This window comes from Bison bison, unplaced genomic scaffold (genome assembly GCF_000754665.1).
Source record: "Bison bison bison isolate TAMUID 2011002044 unplaced genomic scaffold, Bison_UMD1.0 scf7180017864148, whole genome shotgun sequence".
NCBI classification, from domain to species: domain Eukaryota; kingdom Metazoa; phylum Chordata; class Mammalia; order Artiodactyla; family Bovidae; genus Bison; species Bison bison.
In genome coordinates, this window is record NW_011494720.1 from 2000227 (window position 1) to 2023216 (window position 22990).

The window sequence follows — 22990 nt, forward strand, 5'->3', positions numbered from 1 at the left end:
CAAGCTGGGTTGTTGTCTAGGCTTTCTTGATAAGAAAGCCTTGTTGGGTGGGGCCATAGCCTAGGTTTCAGGCTGTGTTGAGCAATCAGACAAGTCCCTGAGTTGGACTCCACCACTGAGTAGGGATTGTAGGTTGGGCTGAGGCTGTCCAGGGTCACTGTTCAGGCTCTCTGGCTATGCAAGGCCAGAGGCTATGCCCAACAGTTGGTAGGGCTACTGGCTTGGCTTCCTCCCCAAGCAGGGCTGTTGGATGGGCTCCATGGCTGCCTGAGTTCTCTGGCCAGGCTTCCTGGTGGGGTCGGGTGGAGACAGTGTTCAGCTGTTGGGTGGGGCTGGGCATCTGCCTCCCTGCCTAGGCCGAGAAAGATCAAGGCCAGTTGTCTGGGGACCCAAATCAGGTAAAGCTGCCAAGTGAGTCTGCAGGCTAGACAGGGCCACTGGCTGGGCTCTGCTGATGAGCAGAGGCGCTGGCTAGGATCTCTCTTTGGGTGCAGCTGCAAGCAGGAATGCAGTTCCACCGAGACCTGAGTGTGGGTGCTGTAAGCCCCCATGCCTTCTCCATCTTATCAGATTCCCTAAAGATGGGCCCTACAGATTTCTTCCCTGTGAAGTGAGACCCCACTGGGCCTCCTGGGAAGCATCACACAGTCCTGCGGAAGCTGGACGTCCACCTGGGACATTCTCTTTTTCCACTGGAAAAACCACAGGCCTGGGCGGTCCCCTTGGTACAGAGCTGTGCCAGCCTGGGGAGGGTGATGGGGGCAGAGTGCAGCCACTCCTGTCATCTTCTAATGTGGGCCTTCCCAATCTCTGTGGTCCAGGGGGTGCCACAGCCTCAGCCTGGGTTCTGGGGTTCTCACAGGGGTGCTCTGTCTACGGATGGTTGCTTGTTGGTCTTCTTGTGATGGGGACTTGAGTCAGGAATGGCTTAGGCCACCATCTTGATAACATCACTCCTCTGTATGCTTTTGAGTCTATCTCAGAGCAGAGATTCAAGAGTGGAATCCAGCACCGGCGTGTGAAACCCAGACTCTGACACATGGCTGGAGGCCCAGCATTGACACCTCTGATCGACCCAGTCATGGGGGCCCTCCATAGTTTGGTGAGACTTACTTCCAGGTGCTTGGCCAGGTTCCCACAGTAACTATTGGAGAAAAGTCTCCATGTGCTTCTGCTCAAAAGTTTTTGTTCAAATCAACATTAAAAAATAAAGCTTGAGGGATTTTATAATTATATAAGAAACCAAACACAGATCACAATTTTAGTCTCAGCTTTAACTTCCATTGGTAACGGTCTCCAATTGCCCCACAGTGTCTCCGGATTCATTATTTTTCATTTATAACACAGAGAAATCTGACAAAACATCCTCTGAAGCCACCTCAAGCCTTATATACTTCTGCCCAATTAAATTTGTAAGTACATCGGCAGTAAGAATTAAGTAAGAATTAAGTACATTGGCAAGACAGACATATAGAAACTCCACATAGGAAAATGGAAGAAAATCTGTTCATTTAAATATTTGTCAGAATTTTTCCCCTTTGGAGACAGAGTACTTTTTCTGTTTTTTTAAAGCATGGATCCAATATGCTATATATACATTTTTTTTTTTAACAAAATCTATGGTTAAATATTTTCCATAAAGGAAACTAGTAAATATGATATGATTAAAGTAAAATCTGCTAAGCACCCACTTTGTGCTGGACATTGTGCTAAGTGCTTTTCTTGCTAACCGGTAATAACACTGTGAGTCATGTACTCTGATTCTTAGCATCCTATCTGTAAGGAAGTTGAGGGTTAAAAGAGTTCATTGCTTTGCTCCAAGTCACACAAAAAAGTGGTAAGGCCAATATTTGAATCCAGAAAGTCTTTACTTTTAACTGTTAGTGTACAGTTGTTTATCTTTTTGCCTTTAAACTTTAGAAGTCTATATGAACATTTATTAATATATTAAAAATCTACTGATCCTTTAATTAAGTAATGCCCTTTTCATATCAGATTCTTCACCAGAAATAACCATTTCCATCTCTTGTAGCTCAGTTTTCTGGTTGTTTTTATTTCTGTTTTTCTAAGTAACATGTTTATATTAGTATTTCTTGATTTTTAAATGTTAGACATTATCAGTGAGTCTACAGTAGGGAAGGAATAAACTTCTACATGACTCACCAGGCTCCAATTATTGGTTTAGCACCTCTTATAGCTAAAGCAATAATCATTTCTTTGCAAGATTACAGTTCTTTAATATTTTTCACACTTGAGCTACAAAATACGTTATGGTTATATTTCTTTTCTTACACAACTTTTTGTTTTCTAAAATCAATAGTTCTTCATTTCTCTCTCTCTCTCTCTCTCTCCCTTGCTCTCTTTTTCTCTTTAGAATTTGTATTGCTAATTTACATTGCATTCTTTCTCTTATGGTGCTAATAAAGCTCCTTCCAAGAATTCCTCGTTGCCAGGGGGAAGGATGGGAAGATGGAGGTAGGGAGTTTGGGATGGACATGTACATACTACTATATTTAAAATGGGTAACCAACAAGGACCTACTGATAGCACAGGAAACTCTGCTCAATATTATGTGGCAGCTTGGATGGGAGAGGAGTTTCGGGGAGAGTGAATACATGTATAAGTATCGCTGAGTCCCTTTGCTGTTCATCTGAAACTATCACATTGTTAATCAGCTATATCCCAATACAAAATAATTAAAAAAAAAAAACAAAAAAAAAACTCCTTCCAGTATGGTTAAGTCCATCAGGTCCCCTAGTTCAGCTGTTTTCTTCCTTGGAGACGTCCCTTTTAGGGTGCACAGACTCCCTACTCCTGTCTGGACAGGTTCTTGCTAGAAGACAGAACCACTGTCATCTGGGACTTTCCTTTACCATCACCCTGGGGATTTCCTTCTTTCTCTTCTGAATATTATTTTTCCTCTCATTTCACTATACGTAGCATATCCTTCATTAGATTCTTGTGAATGTGTGCAGAGAAGGCTAACTATTTTATATATTAAGTGGCAGATATAATATTCTAAATCATAAACTATCTTCTAACTTGTAGAAGGCATTCTGCCATTGTATACTAGCTGCCATCATGGTTTTGGAGAAATCAAACTTTTTCATCTTGGAAACCTTAAAATCCCTTTATCCATCTTCTGAAGTTTTGTAATAGCTTTGCTTTGTGTTAATTTTCCAGGGCGCTTGTAGGGTTTGTGCTCTAGAAGTGTTTAGTTTTCATTTTGGGAATTTTTTTCCTGCTTTACTCCTTTGATCATTTCTTCCTTTCCACTTTATTTGGGAGAGGGAGAGGGCTTTTACAGCATAACTGAATTGGATTTTGAAACTTGCACGAATCCTGGCTGCAGGCTTAACCGGATGCAGTGTGGTGGGAGTCAGACCATTTGGTACAGTCTTCCACTTATTCCCTCTATTTTTAATAGAGTGGTTCAAGCACTGATGGCATCCTGTATTATCAAATTAAAGGTCCCTCTGGTTTGCCTGACTAGCTGGGCTTAGGCGGGATCTGCTCACTGAACCACTCCTTTTTCTGACCTTCGAGCAATCTTCCCTTTAAAGCCCTGCAGACTTGATAGTTCCACTTCCCGAGCGAGACTTCTGGGAACTCCGTCTGCAGCAGGAAGCAGCTGTCTTCCTCCTCCATTCTGCTAGCACCATCGCTATTTTATCTACTATCCATCTTCCAAATTCTCTTGGATGTCTGTCAGCTCTATTATCTTCTGCTTTTTTTTTTTGCTGTTTAGGGTTTTGACCTTTTATCCCCTTTGCTATCACTTTATTGGGGTTTTAGTAACAGGTAGAACTGTAAATGCATATCATCAATTTACCATTTTTAACTAGATACTGTTTTGGTTTTCTCACATTTGCTAAATCACAATACTGGCCATTAGCATTTCAACTCTTATCACTTGTCTATATCATTACCATGTTCTCCAGGAAAATGTGGGAAAAACTTGAGGCAAACCACAACCCCCAGGGTTACTCATTAGAGTCCTTCAGAGGATTTTAATCTTACAAGTGAAAAATATCCTGCTAACAATTTCTTACAAAAGAAATGCTAATTTAAATATCAAAGTAACCCCAACTCCTAAAAACTGTATTTTAATATCTATTCTCTTTGGTTTAAATAGTTTATAAAGTACATAAAACATTTCATAGGACTGAAGAAATAGGTATATTTATACATTTTGTAAAATTAAGGAACTTGAATAAAATGGCTTAATGTAATGGAAATAACTGAGATCGGTAGAATTTTCAAAGATAATTTAAAAGCATGAAATAGCAATACATCTTATAGGGGATGTATGGCGTTGATTACTGACAGCTGGAGTCTACTATGCTGTATAAGAATCAGCAAGGACAGTGGGAAGTGAAAATCCGTTCTGCATGTATTTTTCAGGGTTACCCTCTTTTGCTTTGTTGGGTTGGGTATGGTGCTGTGTTTGCTGCACACGTGGAGATGACATTATAGTCTGTGGTCTGTAGGTCATGCAATCCTCCTTGCAAAATTAAATTATTTAGACTCTAGAAACTCGATAAGCATGCACTGTGATCTCTCTCAAAAACACTGTGTGCAGAACATAGAAAAGGGCTCCTAAGACTATGGCTGCGGGTTAATGACTCACAAATAAATAAACAAAGCTGTTAGCACTGTTCTGGATATATCACTGCAGCTCAACCCAAGCTTCCACCTTAGGATGGCTTCTTGGAGGACCGGTGACATTAACCCTATGATGGTAGATCTACTTAAGAGTCAACTTTGTGAGGACTTCCCTGGTTTTCTAGTGGCTAAAACTCTGTGTGCAGGGGGGCCTGGCTTCGATCCCTGGTCAGGGAACTAGATCCCACATGTTACAACTAAAGGTTCCACATGCTGCAACTAAGACCCAGCACAAGTAAATACATATTTTTTTTTTTAAAAAGAGTCAACTCTGTGAGGAGATGGAATGTATTTGCCCCAAACACCTGTCTAGCCAGTGCCTCCCCTTTCTCACCAATCCTGCCCAGCTTCTTCCAGATTTCCCATCCCAATTCACCATCTCACACTCATGTCTCTATTCTGCCCAGAAGGACCAATTTTCAAGAACCTATTGATTCTTTCCTTCTATTGTTTTACACTTTACCTGCTGCTCGTTAAGCTTTTTCTGTATTTCTTCTGAGTCACAGGAATCGTAGACGATGGGTTTGGCCAGCTCTGACTCGATGTGGGCTAACCACGTCCTCAGACTGCTCATGTTCTTATCCAGCTGTTGTACTGCAACCAGAGTCTCCTTCAGCTTCTTTACCCTGTAGGCAGAAAAGGAGAGATGTCAACTTCAGGGAGAGGCCTCACTCATGCTTCCCTCAGGAACAGAAGCCAGAGCTGGGTCTAAACCCAGAGTCCAGCCTGGTTCAGCCACCTACTGTCTGTGTGATTGTGGGCGGTGGCATAGCCCTTCTGTGTCTCTGTTTGCTTGTCTATAAAATAGAGAAGAAGTCACAGTATTTATGAGATTCAAATTAGGTGAATAACGATGGTGCCAGTACATGGGAAACATTAAAAAGAATATTAGCCATGGTTATCCTCAACACAACTATAATGATACAACAGTTACAGAAACCTCATGTGACTTCATCAATAATATAATCTATACTACATACTTTCACAAATAATATAATGTATACTTCTACCAAGAATAACTGGGAGAAAAAGTTAACATTTCCAATGATTTGTCACTAAACAGATCACATCTCCATGGTTCCGATCACTTCAGCTCCTCTGGGATGCGTTTCAGCAACACTGTAGCAGAAACTTAGTTCAAAGAAGAAAACACACTTAAGAAGGCAATGGCACCCCACTCCAGTACACTTGCCTGGAAAATCCCATGGATGGAGGAGGCTGGTGGGCTGCAGTCCATGGGGTCGCTAGGAGTCGGACACGACTGAGCGACCTCACTTTCATTTTTCACTTTCATGCACTGGAGAAGGAAATGGCAACCCACTCCAGTGTTCTTGCCTGGAGAATCCCAGGGACGGGGGAGCCTGGTGTGCTGCCATCTCTGGGGTCACACAGAGTCGGACACGACTGAAGTGACTTAGCATAGCATGCAATTTGAGTTTTCATGATGCCAGATCATGTCAAAGGTAACTAAGGGCCTACTGGATTGTCAAATGGCAGAAGGCAGGTGCCAGATCTACTGTTATCCAGTCTTCTACCTTCAGAGCCTAATTCGGTCCACTACTCACCATGGCAGTGATGGCACGCGTGCTCAATTGTGTCCGACTCTTTGCGACCCTTTGGACTGTAGCCCAGCAGGCTCCTCTGTCCATGGAATTTTCCAGGCAAGAATACTGGAGTGGGTTGCCACTTCCTACTCCAGGGGATATTCCCAACCCAAGGATTGAACCTGATTCTTTATGGCTTTGCCACAAGAAGCCCAGTATTCACTACATGGCATGCCTAAAAAACAACCATAACAAAATGCTGTTTTCCCATTCTTTCCAGGAAGGAGTAAAAACTCATTTCTTTAAGATTGCCATTTCTCTAACAATAACATGTGAACACTTTAAAAGTAAGGTGCCAGAAAGACAAAATAAATGATTTGATTATTTTCTTAATGTAATGTACAATCTGATCAGAAATCTGGCATGGAAGCAATGAAATATAACAATATGGTAAGAATTAAACAAAAGAAACGAACCAGGTTTCTGGCTAATACATAAGGAGTGATCAATTCTGTCTTGCCATGTTCAGTAATTATTCATTCATTCACCACTTGTTCATTTCTTTATTCCTCCTACAAACATGTATAGTGCTAGGTAAACACTGACAAAGTTTCATCCTTGCCATTGAGGAGCTTAGACTTTGATGAAAAAGAGAAAATGAAGAAATGATATGTGAGCTGCATCTTGAGAGGCAGATACAAGCCAAGCAGAATGCTTCTGGCTTCCGAAACATAAAGAAGAAAAGTTTGAGATTCTGAAGGCGAAGAGTGTCACAGCACCCAGGAGATTAGGGGTGAAAGAACGGGGGAAAGAAAAAGAAAAGAGATGAGATGTGCTAAGATACAAGACTGATGGGTGGATGAGAGTAAGATTATAAGACTCCCATAGTGACATGATAATGAATTTGTCTGTAGTTTTAAAGATTAATAAGAACTTTTTCCAAGATCTATTTGTGGACTGTTAAGATCAGTTCTGATTTTGAGTGCAGAAGTTTGAGGCAAGGCTGTCGGAAGAGTCCGTTTAGGAAGTAAATAAAGTAATTGAAGTGGTTTACGTCAAAAGCCTACTTTCAAACAGCGGGGGTTAGAGGCAAGGACTGGATTGCTAAATTCACAAATCCTCATGATGTGAGACAGAAAGAGCTAGAAATGATGTCTTTTCCAACTGAATGATTAGATGGATGCTGGTACCTCAGAGGATACATGATGAGGAGCAAGCTCTAGGGATTAATGGGGCACAAAGTTTAGGATATGATGAGTCTGGAAATAATAATTCTTAGGTTCAGAAAAGACAACAGAATGTAGTGTACTGATTTACATACTGTGGCATAGAGTTGAAGCTCAATGAAAGGATGTGTTTCATTCTGAAAGGGGATGGACTAAGAAGAATGAACTTTAAAAGGTTAAAGGAGGAGGAATCATAGGTAAAGAAAAAATAATTAGAAAGGAAGGAGGTGAAGCAGGTAAGTGTAGCAAAAAACTAAAGGCAGGAAAAGTTTCAAGAAAGAACTTGTGGACTGGGGAATAAGACTGATGGTACTTAAGGGTACAAAGTTGTCACAAGCAGTAATAAGCCACATGGATTGAACGCATAGTAAAATGAATATAAATAACAAGAGCATACTATAATTTCATACTGTGATAAATATGACAAATACAACGGCCACATTATAAATTATCGATGTATCAAAGTAACACATTGTACACCTTAGAATTACAATGTTGTATATCAAGTACATTCAATTAGAAATAATTTTTAAGTAGTGTCATATATACATGTAAGTGAATCACTTTACACTTGAAACTAACATAATATTGTAAATTTACTAATTAAAAAATAAGAATTAAAAAACAAAAAGCAGTATCATGCCATGGTTATCAGGTGTTTAGAAACCCAGCGTGCCACGTAAAGTGATCTTAAAAGATGATAAATATTTATTAGTGTGCAGCTTAATGGATATGTCTGCATGTTTCCAAATTTTATGTTACACAAACTAGCTACAAAATTACTTTAGAGTCACTAAGAGTTATCTTAAAATTAAAAAAAAAAAAAGAAAAAAATTTAAAAAAGGAACTGTTGGTCAGGATATGATCTAAAGGCCCTCTTCATTAGAGTTCACCTGGTTTCCCTCATGAAAGTGCAGCTCCCTAGACCCCAACACTGTCCTATGGAGCTAGAACCTCAGGAGATATGGCCAGGGAATTTCCATTTTTAAGAAGCAAGCCTGAGGTGTTGCTAAATTGTGGAACCACAGGTCTGCTTAGTCAAAGGCAGAGCAGGACAGCATGATGAGGCCTAAAAAGAGCCTTTAGAAGAGGTCTGCTGGCCCCAGATGAGTAGTTTAGCAAGCACCGTGGAACCAGAACACGGGCGGCATCTGGCTTCAGAAATACCTTATGATAAAAGAGGATTGTTAATCATTTTAAGAAAGCAGGCAGGGGAGTTGAGTAAATATGGTACAAAACAGGTAGAATTCTCTGGCTAAAAGAAAAAATTTGATTTTTTGTTCTGTTTAATGCAGTTGAAGGCCTGGAATCACTTTAGAATGTTTTTAGGCAGAGAAAAAGGAACTCATGAGATAAGAGCCAAAGACAGAAGAAAAAGGCAGAAAATGATACATGAATATAGATGATGGAGCAAGGATGCATAGGAGCAGGGTTAAGGGGAAAAGGGCATGGATAGATAAATGAGTTTTGAAAGGAATTTCCCAGTGAGGGCAGAGTGTGAGCAGGAGTTTGGGAGGAACACAGATAGTACTTTTTAACTCTGTTAATATCAAGTAATAGCAGCAAAAAACCATTATTGAGCCCCTGTTGATGGGCTGACACGGCTGCATGTATGTACACGGAATGCTCTGAAAAGAAAGGGGATGGCGAAGGGGAGCACATGATCAATGATTTCTGATGCAGCCCTTATTTGAAATTCAATTTTGCTTTTAGACCATAAGCTTTTTAAAAAATATATTGTAGACTTTTTTGTTCAGGAAATGTGGTCACCTTACTGACACTGCTTATAATAGAAACAAATGGCCCATAAGCAAAATACTTTCATTTCCAAGGTGTCAATCTGGCTCAACCAAAGAAGTATCTGCTTGGAAAAAATGTCAAGAGCGGTATGTCTTTTAAAACTCTAGAGATGTGATAGGGATTTCTCTGGCAGTACAGTGGTTAAGATTCTCTTGATTCTACTGTAGGGGCCACAAGTTCGATCTCTGGTTGGGAAGCTAAGATGCCGCATGCCGAGCAGAACAAAGGAACAGCAACAACAACAACTCTAGGGATGTGATATGTTTCAGGTAGGTATCTGCAACAGAATGTTCTCAAAGATGGATAACCCTCACTCAGAATGACCAAATCTCTCTATCGTATTACTCCCAGATGGTAAAGAAGAGATTCTCAAGCTAGAATTGGTCACTTAGGGTGTTTTCCTGCCACACAGGCCAAAGCTAACTCTCTCCCCACCTCCTCGCTTCCATGACTCTCCAGATAAATCTGATAGGCTTCTCTAGTCAGGAGCCACCTTTCTGAAGAAACTCTCATAACCAAACTATGTTGAGAATTTTTATTCACTTTTAATTGCTTAGAATAGATATCATCACTTCTGTTAACATTTTCTGTAAATCAATGTTTCTCTTGCAAATGAAAATCTAGTCATGACACCTTCACTTTTCCTTTAGAATGCTTAAAAGGATTTTCACTATGCTCAGTTCTTGATAGTATCTATATTTCATTAATTATAATAAAACCCCTTATGTGTGAATAACATTTTCAGTGTGTAAAGGCATGTTACCTTACATTGTTTAAAAAAATGTGTACTTAAAAATTATATTCATATTCTGCAATATATTCAACTGATAGGGAACAGAAAACTTGCATTACAATATATTTCTCATGACTTATAATTCCATTCAAGATAAGACTTTCTCTAATTAGCCTTCTAAGTATAATTTGTACCTGTCTTGAGAGCATTTGAAAACATTAGCCTTGAACAATAATTCCAAGGACTTTTACACACAACCCACTCACATTTCTCTCGTACGTCAGACAAAATTCACCTGAAGGTCAGTTAGAGAAGCTACTGGGTATAAAGTTCAGGGTGCATATCCTACCAACAATGATCATGGCACAGGCTTGGGGTTTAACATGACCTTGGCCATCCTGCCTCAGTGTCCCATATGGAAAGGACAGTCTACAACCAATAAAGCCACTGGAATAGGACTGAAGAGTGGCTCATTGATCTGAGATGTCTGTCCTGGTTTTACCCCAGTGAAGAACGTCCTCCCAGGAACCTCTCCCACTGGACCAGCTTCCTGTCTTCAGATCTGGTAGGATGTGAATGCTGACCATGCTTTGGGATGGGGCTTTACAATAAACTTACAACAGCATCAGGCTTTTGTGTGGAGCTAAAGGCTTCGAGTTGGTGATGGACAGGGAGGCCTGGAGTGCTGCGATTCATGGGGTGGCAAAGAGTCGGACACGACTGAGTGACTGAACTGAACTGAAAGGCTTCGAGAGTACCTCACTCAGGGCCTGCTTCCTTCTTACTCTTGTTCAAACTCTCTGTTGTTATTTATGCCCATGTTCTTCCTTCCCATGGGAAATTCTCTGGAAAGCTAGAACTGTGAATTTCCACTCTGAGTGTTCTCTTTCCATTTTTGGCTGCCATACTAAGCTCAGTACCTTGCACAAAGCTGGGTTCTATTTAAATATCTACTTTCCCTGATGGCTCAGAGGGTAAAGAATCTGCCTGAAATGCAGGAAGACACAGGAGATACAGGTTCAATCTTTGAGTCAGGAAGATCCCCTGGAGAAGGAAATGGCAACCCATTCTAGTATTCTTGCCTGAAAATTCCCATGGACAGAGGAGTCTGGTGGGCTACTGTCTAACCAGTCACAAAGAATTGGACACGAATGAGTGACTAAGCAAACAAGCAAACATTAATAATTGGTATTCTAACTAAAATATTTTTATTTTGTTAACATATTTTATTTGACATTAAATGTATACTTAAATTTTCTTCTAGATCATTTGCTAATGATATATTTGTTAAGGACAAAAATTAATTGATTTTCTTGGTTCAAAATTCACTTACAAAAATGATCCAAGACACAAAGGCTATGAATAAACACTGTTCCACCGGATATTACCTACAGTAGCTAAATAATTTACAGATCAGTAATCCTGTATAGTATTGAAGGAGTTCCAGTAGTCAGAGCAGTTGGTGCAGTATGTGAAGGGCATCGTGACATGGAAATGTTTGTTCATATAGTCCATTAAGGACAAGTTCCTCTTTCAAATGAATGTGTAAATCTTAGTATAGTCAGGGAGGGTGAACGCTTAAGTGGGTCTCCCTTCCCATTTTTAAAAAAGTGCACTTTACCACAAAGAGCAAAATACATTGTGTGTGCAAGTGTTGAGGGGGGAAGGGGTGCTGATGTGAGCTGAGAGGAGGTGGGGGATAAAGTCCCCATATATCACCTTCGAGCTATTAAAGTTGATATTGGTGGGACAGGGATCATTCTTTTTTCAGAGAAATGTCCCACTTTTTTTTTCCCCATTATTTCTTTAAAGGCAACTTTGACTAAAGTATCAACAATAGTTTTATTTATCTATCACTGTAAGAAGTTTGAGCAACATTCTTTTTGGTAGCATCCAGGATTATAATTCAAAATAAGTGTTTACAGATGTCATTTGTCTGGGTAAGTTTAGCAAACCTGGTCTATCTGTAAGTCCCTGCACCTGGTTCCTCTTTCAGAGTCTCCTGTGCTTCCTGAGTATTTGATCTTTCTTGAGAAGGGTTCTAATACCAATTCCAGTTGTACGGCTTCTTAATATTGCCACATGACTACACACATATATGCATATATACATACACATTTCATATATACCTCACTACTTTCCTTCAGACAAATTTAGTAAATACATACACCAAAACCAACAAAAAATTCATGTGCTCAATATATCAGAACCAAAAGTACCATTAATAAATTCTATTCATCAATAGGGGTTTATATGGGGGATGTTATGGTACCAAAAAAATGTTGAAAAATAAAGTGAAAATTCCTGATGTAATGTTATTCTAACTGAATAAAAATCATTAGGTAAATATCTACATTATGCACTAAATTACCATTTTAGACACGCATTTCCCCATTTGCACATATGTTTGAAAACCTTTATACTAGTCAGTGACCAAAACCTACTGACATACCTAAAGACAAATGACTTTCTCTCACACACACAACCCTCCAGGCTGCTGAAGCATGAGAGATTATTTTATTTCATAAAGGGAACACTTTTGGTTACAAAGCTGTGAACTGGCCATGACTGAATTTTAGTTTTAGCAGCAGCCGTCCTTTAAATAACAGATGACGGACTGACAGGATCTTTCCACTGGACCTTTTTTCTGAATCCCGTTCCTGTGTCTCAGACTCTCTACTGTAACCATACCCCTCATGTGACGATTCTAATCCAGAGACAACTGGATGCCGAGCCATGACAAAGCCCATTAACCTTTCCATCTAGCTTCACGGGCCAGTAGAGGGACAAGAAAAACCAACAAATAACTCTTAGGGAGTCCGTGGCCAACAACCTCCTAACACCAGTCAGCCCCATTTCACACTGGCAAAAACAATTATGGATTAAAACGCCAGCATCCATCCTGTCGCCCCCACGTAACAAGTAAGCTATGCCCAGGGGAAGAAACTCAAGGAGGTGCCTGCCTTGCGACATTGCAGTTACAGTCCGGGAGGTCTGCATCCGCACAGCCATCGTCTGCCATCCTCGGGCCACAAGAATCTTCCGCCACCACCATGAAGTATCCACTTGCAAAAGTTAGCTTTGCAGAGCAAAAGGCTGAATCTTGCGCGGGGATGAAAGGTTCCCTGGTCTGTGTATGGAAGTATGAAAATGCTCCCTCCAGACAAATGTTGGTAAGTCTCTGCCTGATAATATGACACTGAGCAGTGAGTGACAAGTGGTCATGCTTCTAAATAAAACCTACATTCATTAACATGTGCCAGGCTTGATCTCCTGGAATGTAGGCCACGAGGGTAAGAAGGGGAAAGGCTCAGGGTAATCTGGAAGGAGGGGGAGGCTCCAGGTCTAAAGAAAGAAGGGAGCAGAAATAAGACTGGCTGCAGACACATCGCCATTCTGGAAGGACCTTCCCCCTTTTCTAGCAGGCAGTCTGTTAAGTTGGAAAAGATATTTGAAAAGACAAATGACCCAAACACAAACAAGCAAAACCGCCACAAGTACAGCAAACTGTAGTAGCAAAAAGGAGCAACTTCTATTTTTCTTCAGTTTGCTTGCCAGCTAAGTGATGTAAGTAGGAGTTTAAGGGGTTGTTTGGGAAGATGGGATGGGCAAGAAATTCTGCTGAAAAGTGAATGGTCTTCACCTTTGAATAGACAATTTGAGCAGGAAAAGGAATGAAGAAATACTATTCTCCACTTACCTCAAACTTTGTCCTTTTAAAAATAATGATATAAAGTGACAAAAATAACATGTTCATTTTAAGGTAATTAAAAAAATATGTTCATTTGCTTTGTGGAATTTCAGTTAACTTGGGGGGGGTTGGAATTGCAAGAATTTCTAAATTTTCTGCACTGATTCTATATAAACTTCATAATTTAAGCTTTTAAAGAAAATAAGCTCCCAAGTGATTCATTACTGGTAATTAAAAAAAGAAATGTGACCAATGCTGCCTGCTTTAAATCCTTTGAGGATTTTAAAGTACATACGCACAAATGACTTATGAATAAATAAATGGGCAATAAACATTTGCTAAGCTTTTTTTTAAGGCCAATATGATGAATTTTAACTAATATAAAACAAAGCACTTGGTTCTGGTTATATGAGTTGATTGCTTTAAAAATAGTAATATATTTTCTCTATAAAAGAAACAAACCTGAATTTTTACATTAAAAAAAAATCCAGAAAACTTCGTTAAAAATAAAATTATTTTTAAAATGCTATTAAAGATATAATATTTTTATTCTTTATAAAAAAATCACTTCACTGATATATTATTTTCATCAAGATGGAAAATATTGGTTGTAATTCAATAATAGAAGGTAAATTTGCTTTTTCTTGATTACTAGCAACATTAAAAAAAACTGATTAATTCCCTTTTACTATATTTGCATTTTTCCATGGGTTATTTTTTTTTCCATGTTCACTATTCTTAGCACAATATATTTATTCCAATGAACTAAATATAAGGCAAGGCTTTACAGACACAGTTATTGTAGTAGCAAAAAATGACAATAATATAAATTTTCGTCATAGGGAAAATATTAGATAAATCACATTATATAAAACTATGGAGTGATCTAAAAGAATAAGATTGGCACATATAGTATATGATAGTATACCTGATCCTTTCCCCTGTGTTGTCTCACTGGAGAAGTGGCAGTTATTTTTAATGAACACTTTGAAAATGAGGAATCCGGGACTCAGAGAGGTTATACAGTAAGCCCTAGGTCACACAGCCAGAGCAAGGTGAACTAAAGCTAAGTGAAAGTGAAGTCGCTCAGTCGTGTCCAACTCTTTGCGACCCCATGGACTGTAGCCTACCAGGCTCCTCCGTCCATGGGATTTTCCAGGCAAGGGTACTGGAGTGTGTTGCCATCTCCTTCTCCAGGGGATCTTCCCGACCCAGGGATCGAACCCGGGTCTCCCACATTGTAGGCAGATGCTTTAACCTCTGAGCCACCAACTAGGATGGTGTCATTTCTGAGCTTGCTGCATCAAAGCATTTCTGATTCTGGCTTGACTTTTCTGAATGGATCACCATGAGGTAATACCAGCCACAAATTCCAAGAATTACTTTTTCTTTTTCTTCTTCTTCTAGTTTGGGCAGAGCTCCCACTGGACTGAAATCCCTAGTGGGGGCAGCTGCTTCAACTTTGCAAAGCCCTCCTTATTCTCCATGAGCCTCTAAACTCCCTCTAGGATGAGAGATGACATTTATTGACTGAGCGCTTCACTGTGCTAAGTGGTTTACAGGTACCACCTCATTTAATCCTCCTGATAGCCTTTTACACCATATAATTGAAGTACTGAGAGGATGAGTAATTCATCAAATATCACAGTGCAGGTGAAGCAGAAACATTTTATAATTCAGGCAAGTGAAGCCCCAGGCCCAGGCTCTGCTATATTACTATCTGTATGTAGGGTACTTTTCATATGCTGTGTCTCAGGCTGAGAAGCTCAACAAAATACTGGAGAGACTACTATATGCAAAGAACTACATTAGGTTCTGGGGTTACTGTGGTCATCAAGTTTGATACACTGACATTTCAACAGAAGAAAGAAACTTTCAATAATCTTCAAAATGGGATATTTATTATAAACAAGGGAACTGCTACGGACTGTATACAGAAAGCCTAGATAAGAAGGGCTTGATCTAATCTGGAGAAAAGGAAGAACATGAAGAATTAGGAGCTGGCCGGTCCAGAGAGAGAGAGAGCAGGAAGATGAAACAGAAGAGGGGAGGCTCTCAGGTGAGGAGCCCTGTATCCTTGCTTTATCACTCTTATGTTTGGGGAATCATTTTCTTCTTCATCTTTATATCCCCAGAGGGGTGTCTGGAAACTATTCCTGGCTACCTGCTTTGGTAATAAGATGTTACTGAAATCTACTGTGTTTCTCTACACACTGCCTAAGGCTGCTTTTGGGATTTATTGGCAGAGGGCTTTGTCAGAGGCTGTTCAGCACACAAAGCCTTGAATATTAGTCATTTAGTAATCCAGTCCTGAGAGAGTTTGCCAGCTTCTGCCATGTAGCAATATGCAGAGGAACTATTAATACTTCATACACTTTTGTATACAGGGGGCATACCATAGTTTTTAAAAATTGTATTTGTTTTTCCTGTTTTTGAGATCCATGAATTATGATAAAGTGGACATGATCAAGCAGGAGATGGCAAGAGTGAACATCGACATCTTAGGAATCAGTAAACTAAAATGGATGGGAACAGGCGAATTTAATTCAGATGACCATTACATCTATTACTATGGGCAAGCTGCTGCTGCTGCTAAGTCGCTTAGTCGTGTCCAGCTCTGTGCGACCCCATAGACGGGCAGCGCACCAGGTTCTCCCATCCCTGGGATTCTCCAGGCAAGAACACTGGAGTAGGTTGCCATTTCCTTCTCCAATGCAGGAAAGTGAAAAGTGAAAGTGAAGTCGCTCAGTCGTGTCCGACTTGTCGCGACCCCATGGACTGCAGCCTACCAGGCTCCTCTGTCCATGGAATTTTCCAGGCAAAAGTACTGGAGTGGGGTGCCATTGCCTTCTCTGCTATGGGCAGGAATCACCTAGAAAAAATGATGTGGCCCTCGTAGTCAACAAAAGAGTGCAAAATTCAGTGCTTGGGTGCAATCTCAAAAACAACAGAACGATTTTAGTTTGGTTCCAAGGCAAATCATTCAGTACCACAAGTAATCCAAGTCTGTACCCCAAACACAAATGCTGAAGAAGCTTAAGTTGACTGGTTCTATGAAGACCTACAAGACCTTCTAGAATGACACCAAAAACAACATCGTTTTCTTCATAGGGGATTGGAATGCAAAAGTAGGAAGTCAAAGATACCTGGAGTAACAGGCAAGTTTGGTCTTGGAGTACAAAATGAAGCAGGGCAAAGAGTTTTGTCAAGAGAACACATTGGTCATAGCAAACATCCTCTTCCAATAATACAAGAGACGTCTCTACACATGGACATCACCAGATGGTCAATACCAAAATGAGACTGACTATATTCTTTGCAGTTAAAGATGGAGAAATTCTATATAGTCAGCAAGAACAAGACCCGGAGCTGACTGTGGCTCAGCTCCTTATTGTAAAATTCAGGCTTAAATTGAAGAAAGTAGGAAAAACCACTATGTGATTCAGGTATGACCTAAATCAAATTCCTTATGATTATACAGTGGAGGCAACAAATAGATTCAAGGGATGAGATCTGATAGAAAGAGTGCCTGAAGAACTATGGACAGAGGTTCGTGACATTGTAAAGGAGGTGACCAAAATGACTGCAAAGAAAAAGAAATGCAAAGCAAAGTGAAGGCCTTACAAATAGCTGAAAAAGAAGAGAAGCGAAAGGTAAGGGAGAAAGGGAAAGATATACCCAACTGAATGCAGAGTCCTAGAGAACAGCAAGGAGAGATAAGAAGGTCTTCTTAAATGAACAGTGCAAAGAAATAGAGGAAAACAATAAAAAAGGAAACTAGAGATCTCTTCTAGAAAATTGGAGGTATCAAGGGAACATTTCATGCACGGATGGGCACAATAAAGGACAGAAACAGTATGGACCTAACAAAAACAAAAGAGCTTAAGAAGAGGTGGTAAGAATACACAGAATAAATTTACAAAAATGATCTTAATGACCCAGATAACCATGAAGGTGTGGTCACTCACCTAGAGCCAGACATCCTGGAGTCTGAAGTCAAGTGGGCCTTAGGAAGCATCACTACAAACAAGGCTAGTGGAGGTGATGGAATTCCAGCTGTGCTACTTAAACTTCTAAGATAGAATGCTGTAAAAATGCTGCATTTGACATGTAAGAAAATTTGGAAAACTCAGCAATGAGTGGCCACAGGACTGGAAAAGGTCAGTCTGCATTCTAATCTCAAAGAATGGCAGTGCCAAAGAATGTTCTAACTACTGAACAATTGTGCTCATTTTACATGCTAGTAAGCTTATGCTCAAAATCCTTCAAGCTGGGCTTCAGCATTATGTGAACTGAGAACTTCCAGATGTACAAGCTGGGTTTAGAAAAGGCAGAGGAAACAGAGGTCAAGTTGCCAACATCTGCTGGATCATAGAGAAATCAGGGGAATTCTAGAAAAACATTTACTTCTGCTTCGTCGACTACATTAAAGCCTTTAATGGTGTGGATCATAACAAACTGTGGAAAATTCTTAAAGAGATGGGAATACCAGACCACCTCACCTGTCTCCTGAGAAATCTGTATGCAGGTCAAAAAGCAACAGTTAAAACTGGACATGGAACAATGGACTGGTTCAAAATTGGGAAAGGAGTACGACAAGGCTGTATATTGCTGTCCTGTTTATTTAACTTATGTGCAGAGTACACCATGTGAAATGCTAGGCTGGATGAATCACAAAATGGAATTAAGATTGCCAGGAGAAATATCAACAACCTCAGATATGCAGATGATACCACTCTAGTGGCAGAAAGTGAAAAGGAACTCAAGAGACTCTTGTTGAGGGTGAATGAGGAAGTGAAAAAGATGGCTTAAAACTCATCATTCAAAGAACTAAGATAATGGCACCTTGTTTCATCACTTCATGGCAAATAGAAAGGGAAAAGATGGAACTACTGAGAGATTTTATTTTCTTGGGCTCTAAAATCACTGCTGGTGGTGACTACAGGCATGAAATTAAAAGACACTTTCTCCTTGGAAGGAAAGCTATGACAAACCTAGATTTCCTATTAAAAAGCAGAGACATTACTTTGCCAACAAAGGTCCATATAGTCAGAGCTATGATTTTTTTCAGTAGTGATGTACATATGTGAGAGTTGGACAGTAAAGAAGGCTGAGTGCTGAAGAATTTAATGCTTAGGAACTTTGGTGCTGGAGAAGACTCTTGAGAGTCCCTTCGACAGCAAGGAAATCAAACCAATCAATCCTAAATGAAATCAACCCTGAATATTCACTGGGAGGACTGATGTTGAAGCTTCAATCCTTTGGCTACCTGATTCGAAGAGCCAATTCATTGGAAAAGACCTTGATGTTGGGAAAGATTGATGGCAAAAGGAGAAGCGAGCAACAGAGGATGAGATGGTTGGATGGCATCACGGACTCAACGGATGTGATTTTGAACAAACTCGGAGATAGTGAAGGACTGTCGGGTGTGTTGCAGTTCATGGGATCACAAAGAGTTGGACACAACTTAGTGACTGAGCAACAACAATGATGGAAAATGCAGAATTCTGTGAAAAAAAATCACTGAATTGAATACTTTTGACAGATAAGTTGTATGGTATGTGAATTATATCTCAATAAAGCTATTATTAAAATAATAACTTTACTGGATTCCCTGGTAACTCGGATGGTAAAGAATCCGCCTGCAATGCAGGAGACCTGGGTTTGATCCCTAGCTTGGAAAGATCCCCTCAAATAGGAAATGGCAAGCCACTCCAGTATTCTTGCCTGAGAAATCCCATGGACAGAGGAGCCTGGAGGGCAACTGTCCATAGGATCTCAAAGAGTTGGGGGACTAACAATTTCATTATTAAAGTAACACATAACTAATGTGTGCTTTGTTTTGGTAATGAGTATTTTAGGTTTGGTGGGGAAAGAAGAATATCTTTCTATTAGGGAGTCCAGTTAACTAAAAAAAGAAAGGTCATCACAACAGAGTAAACAACTTGAATCTGACCTTCCTAGACACCAAGATGGGAAACACTGAATAAAGCATTTTCTATTTATTAGAAGCTCTGAACAACTAAGGCTACAGGATGTTTTCTGTCAGTCCAGGCTCTGTAAAACTGCCATTTGGGTTTTTGCATAGGGTTCAGAAATGAGAGCTAGACTCCTTGAAGACAGTGTTACAGAAATTATCAGTTACACTGATGACTGTTAATTATGTTGACTCTTAATTAAAGGTGAAAGCTCAGAAATGCTTTTGTCTAGGCTAGCACTGACCAACAGAGCTTTCTAGGATGATGAAAATGTTCTGTGTCTGCAGTATCCAGTAAGGTAGCCACTATCCTCGTGTGGTTTCTGAGCACTGGAAATGTTCCTGTGCAACTGATCATAATTAAAATTAAATTCTAAATGAATTGTATTCCATTTCAGCTCATTTAAATAGCCATTAAATAGCATGTAAGCCAGTCACTGTTACATTGGACTGAGTAGGACTAGAAAGCATACTGGAACCTTATCCATTGAGCCCTAAAAATAACTGCAAAATTTTTGTTATCTTAAAAAGCTGACAATGCTTGGTAACAGTCGAAAAATTCAATGCAAAACACATCTACTGTGCACTTAGAGTGGTCTAAGCTAGCTAATCAATTAGTAATAGGAAGCTGACTCAAAGTTATGGATTCTATTCGTACATAACAGGTTATTATCTATGAATCTTCTTTCTTTCTTTTCTTCCCCCCATTTCCTGTTAGCTGGAAAGCTGTTCACCTGAAAATATGATCATCTTCAATAACAACTTCTCTATTCCCCAAAAAGCACCAAAACAACATAAAAATATCAAAAGACAAGTTATGTTCTGCTTTAATGAATCAATGTTAAAAAATTTTTTTGGAAGAGGGAGGCGGACAGAATGAGACTGAATCATAGGAACTTAGTATTTCAACTGGCAGGTCACAGTTGAAGATGGGTGTGGGAGATGGGCATCTAGCCTGTGCACTAGTGAAATGCCAGTAAACCAAACAATGGAAAGAAAGCAAATGTGATGGCTGAGAGCCATTTAGGAGATACTCCAAGAACTATGAATTCAGCGTGGCATTAAACCTCAGGACAAACCAACAGTCAGTATGTCATACCGTCCGTGTTGGAACGAGACAATTAGAAATGGACAATATGTATTACATCTGTGTATCAGTCATGCCCGACTCTTAGCAACCCCATGGACTGCAGCCCACCAGGCTCCTCTGTCCATGAGGTTCTCCAGGCAAGAATACTGGAGTGGGTTGCCATTTCCTACCCTAGGGGATCTTCCCAACCCAGGGATTGAACCCACGTCTCTTGAGTCTCCTGCATCACAGGCGGATACTTTACTGGGCCACCTAGGAAGCCTGTATACCCTGTATTCAATTGATTCAAATTTACTAATATGTCTTTGGAAGAATAAACTAAGTAATATCTAAAAAATTCTTGACTGAATAAACTATACAGAGGACTTCCTAAGCACTCGAGTGGTTAAGACTCTTCCCTTCTAATGCAGGGGTGAACGTTCAATTCCCGGTAGGGGAACTAAGATCCCACAGGCCATATCACGTGGCCAAAAATAACCCCAAAAACAAAAATGAACAAACAAAAACTAGACAGAAAAGTTATAAATAAGCATGACTTTGAGGAGTAAACACCTAGCTCATTTTATACAATGTTGGCTAACAGCTGGGCATACACTAAACTAATTGCTTGTGATTAAATTATATTAAAAATTTTTTTGATTTCATGCAGCCCCATATTCCACAGCATTGAAGCACTAAAAATTGGAAAAGAATATTGACTACTTTAACTGGATTACATGGCAATGCAAATCAATCTTTGAGTCATAATCCGACCAAAAAAAAATCCAGGGATGTTTACCAAGTAGGTGGCTTCCCAAAGAAGGGTATTTTTTAGCACAAAGGCTTCAGATCTTCCCTCTGAAACAAGGTTTGGTTATCAGTGCCTGAGAAGTGAGGCTAAACATGGTATTGAGGTTCTAAAATCTACATATGCCTAAATATTTCAAGTAGTTTAAGCTGAACCGTTAAGTTTCCATCTCTTTATATACTTTTATCAGGGCATTTAGTGAGTCATTTTACTTGATTTCTTTGCATGTCTATATGCCCACTTGAAGAAAGGGGCCTCTGTCTTTGTATCCCCGAAATCTCTCACGGTCACTATCAGTCCTTTACAAATAGAACCGGAAAGTTCGGTTATAGAAATAAATTGTTGTCATTGTTCAGCCACTAAATCAGTCTGACTCTTGAGACCCCGTGGACTGTAGCCTGTCAAGCTCCTCTGTCCATGGGATTTCCCAGGCAAGAATACTGGGGTGGGTTGCCACTTCTTCTTCAAGGGATCTTCCTGACCCAGGGATTGAACTCACGTCTCCTACATTGACAGGTGGGTTCTTTATCACTAAGGCACCAGGAAAGCCTGTAGCAATAAATAACAACCTAATTTCCTTTTAATTGCATTCTCTGGAACAGGGACAAAGAAGTCACAAACTTGGCAGGCAGAACTGTGCAGGGCATGGGCTGCAGAGTCAAAGAATGCAGACTCTGCCACTCAGTATGTGCACGACCAGGAGCAAGCCTGAGCCTCAGCATTCCACACCTGGAAAATGGGTATAACAATAATACCCATCTCAAAGGATGCTGTAAACACACAAGAAGATGCACATGAAGCCTGTAGCATGGTCACTGGGACAAGCTAAAGGTTCAGTGTTAGCTATTAGAGTCCTACTGTCTAACATTTTAAAACCTGGTTAACGCTTGTTCCCTTTTTATTATATTATTACTAAAACTATAGCCTCATTTGCTTCATAAATTAGACGCTTTTTGAGAACTCCCTTATAGAAAAAAGCCTAAACTAAATGTTTTCAAAATCAACATATGGAATTGTCATGCCCATATGCAGTCTTTACGGGCGCACAGTATTCAAAAGGCACTATTTCACATCTACCTTCATGGCTAGGGAAAATAATCCAGATTTTTTATAAAGTGTATTGTGGGATGGCTCCAAAACAACTGTGAATCAGAAGCATTTGTGACATTCTAACTTTCCTAACTGCTATAAAGAAGACTGTCCATTCAAATATTCATTCATACATTCCTGCAAATATTTACTGAGTCCAAACTGTGTTCAGGCACTGTTTTTGGTGCTAGTGACAGCCAGTGAACAGAACGGACAAAGACGCCTGCCCTCATGGAGGCTATAGTCCCACACGAAGCAAAGTTTACTTCAAATCAAGCATCTATCCAGCTTTTCCCTTTACAAATAACCCTTATGTCAAGTAACATAATAGTTCATTCAGGCATATCAGATTTTTATACTGCTAGTAAAGTTTCTCAGATTTTTTTTT

General features: G+C 39.9%; 1 protein-coding gene across 1 annotated transcript in view; it reads right to left on the reverse strand.

Moving 5' to 3' along the window:
* Positions 1 to 22990, reverse strand: part of SYNE1 (spectrin repeat containing, nuclear envelope 1) — a 501723-nt gene that overhangs the window by 45909 nt on the left and 432824 nt on the right. Inside the window, exon 132 of the mRNA XM_010840908.1 lies at positions 5129 to 5291. Within this exon, the coding sequence (XP_010839210.1) occupies positions 5129 to 5291 (163 nt within the window). The remainder of the gene's footprint in view (positions 1 to 5128; positions 5292 to 22990) is intronic.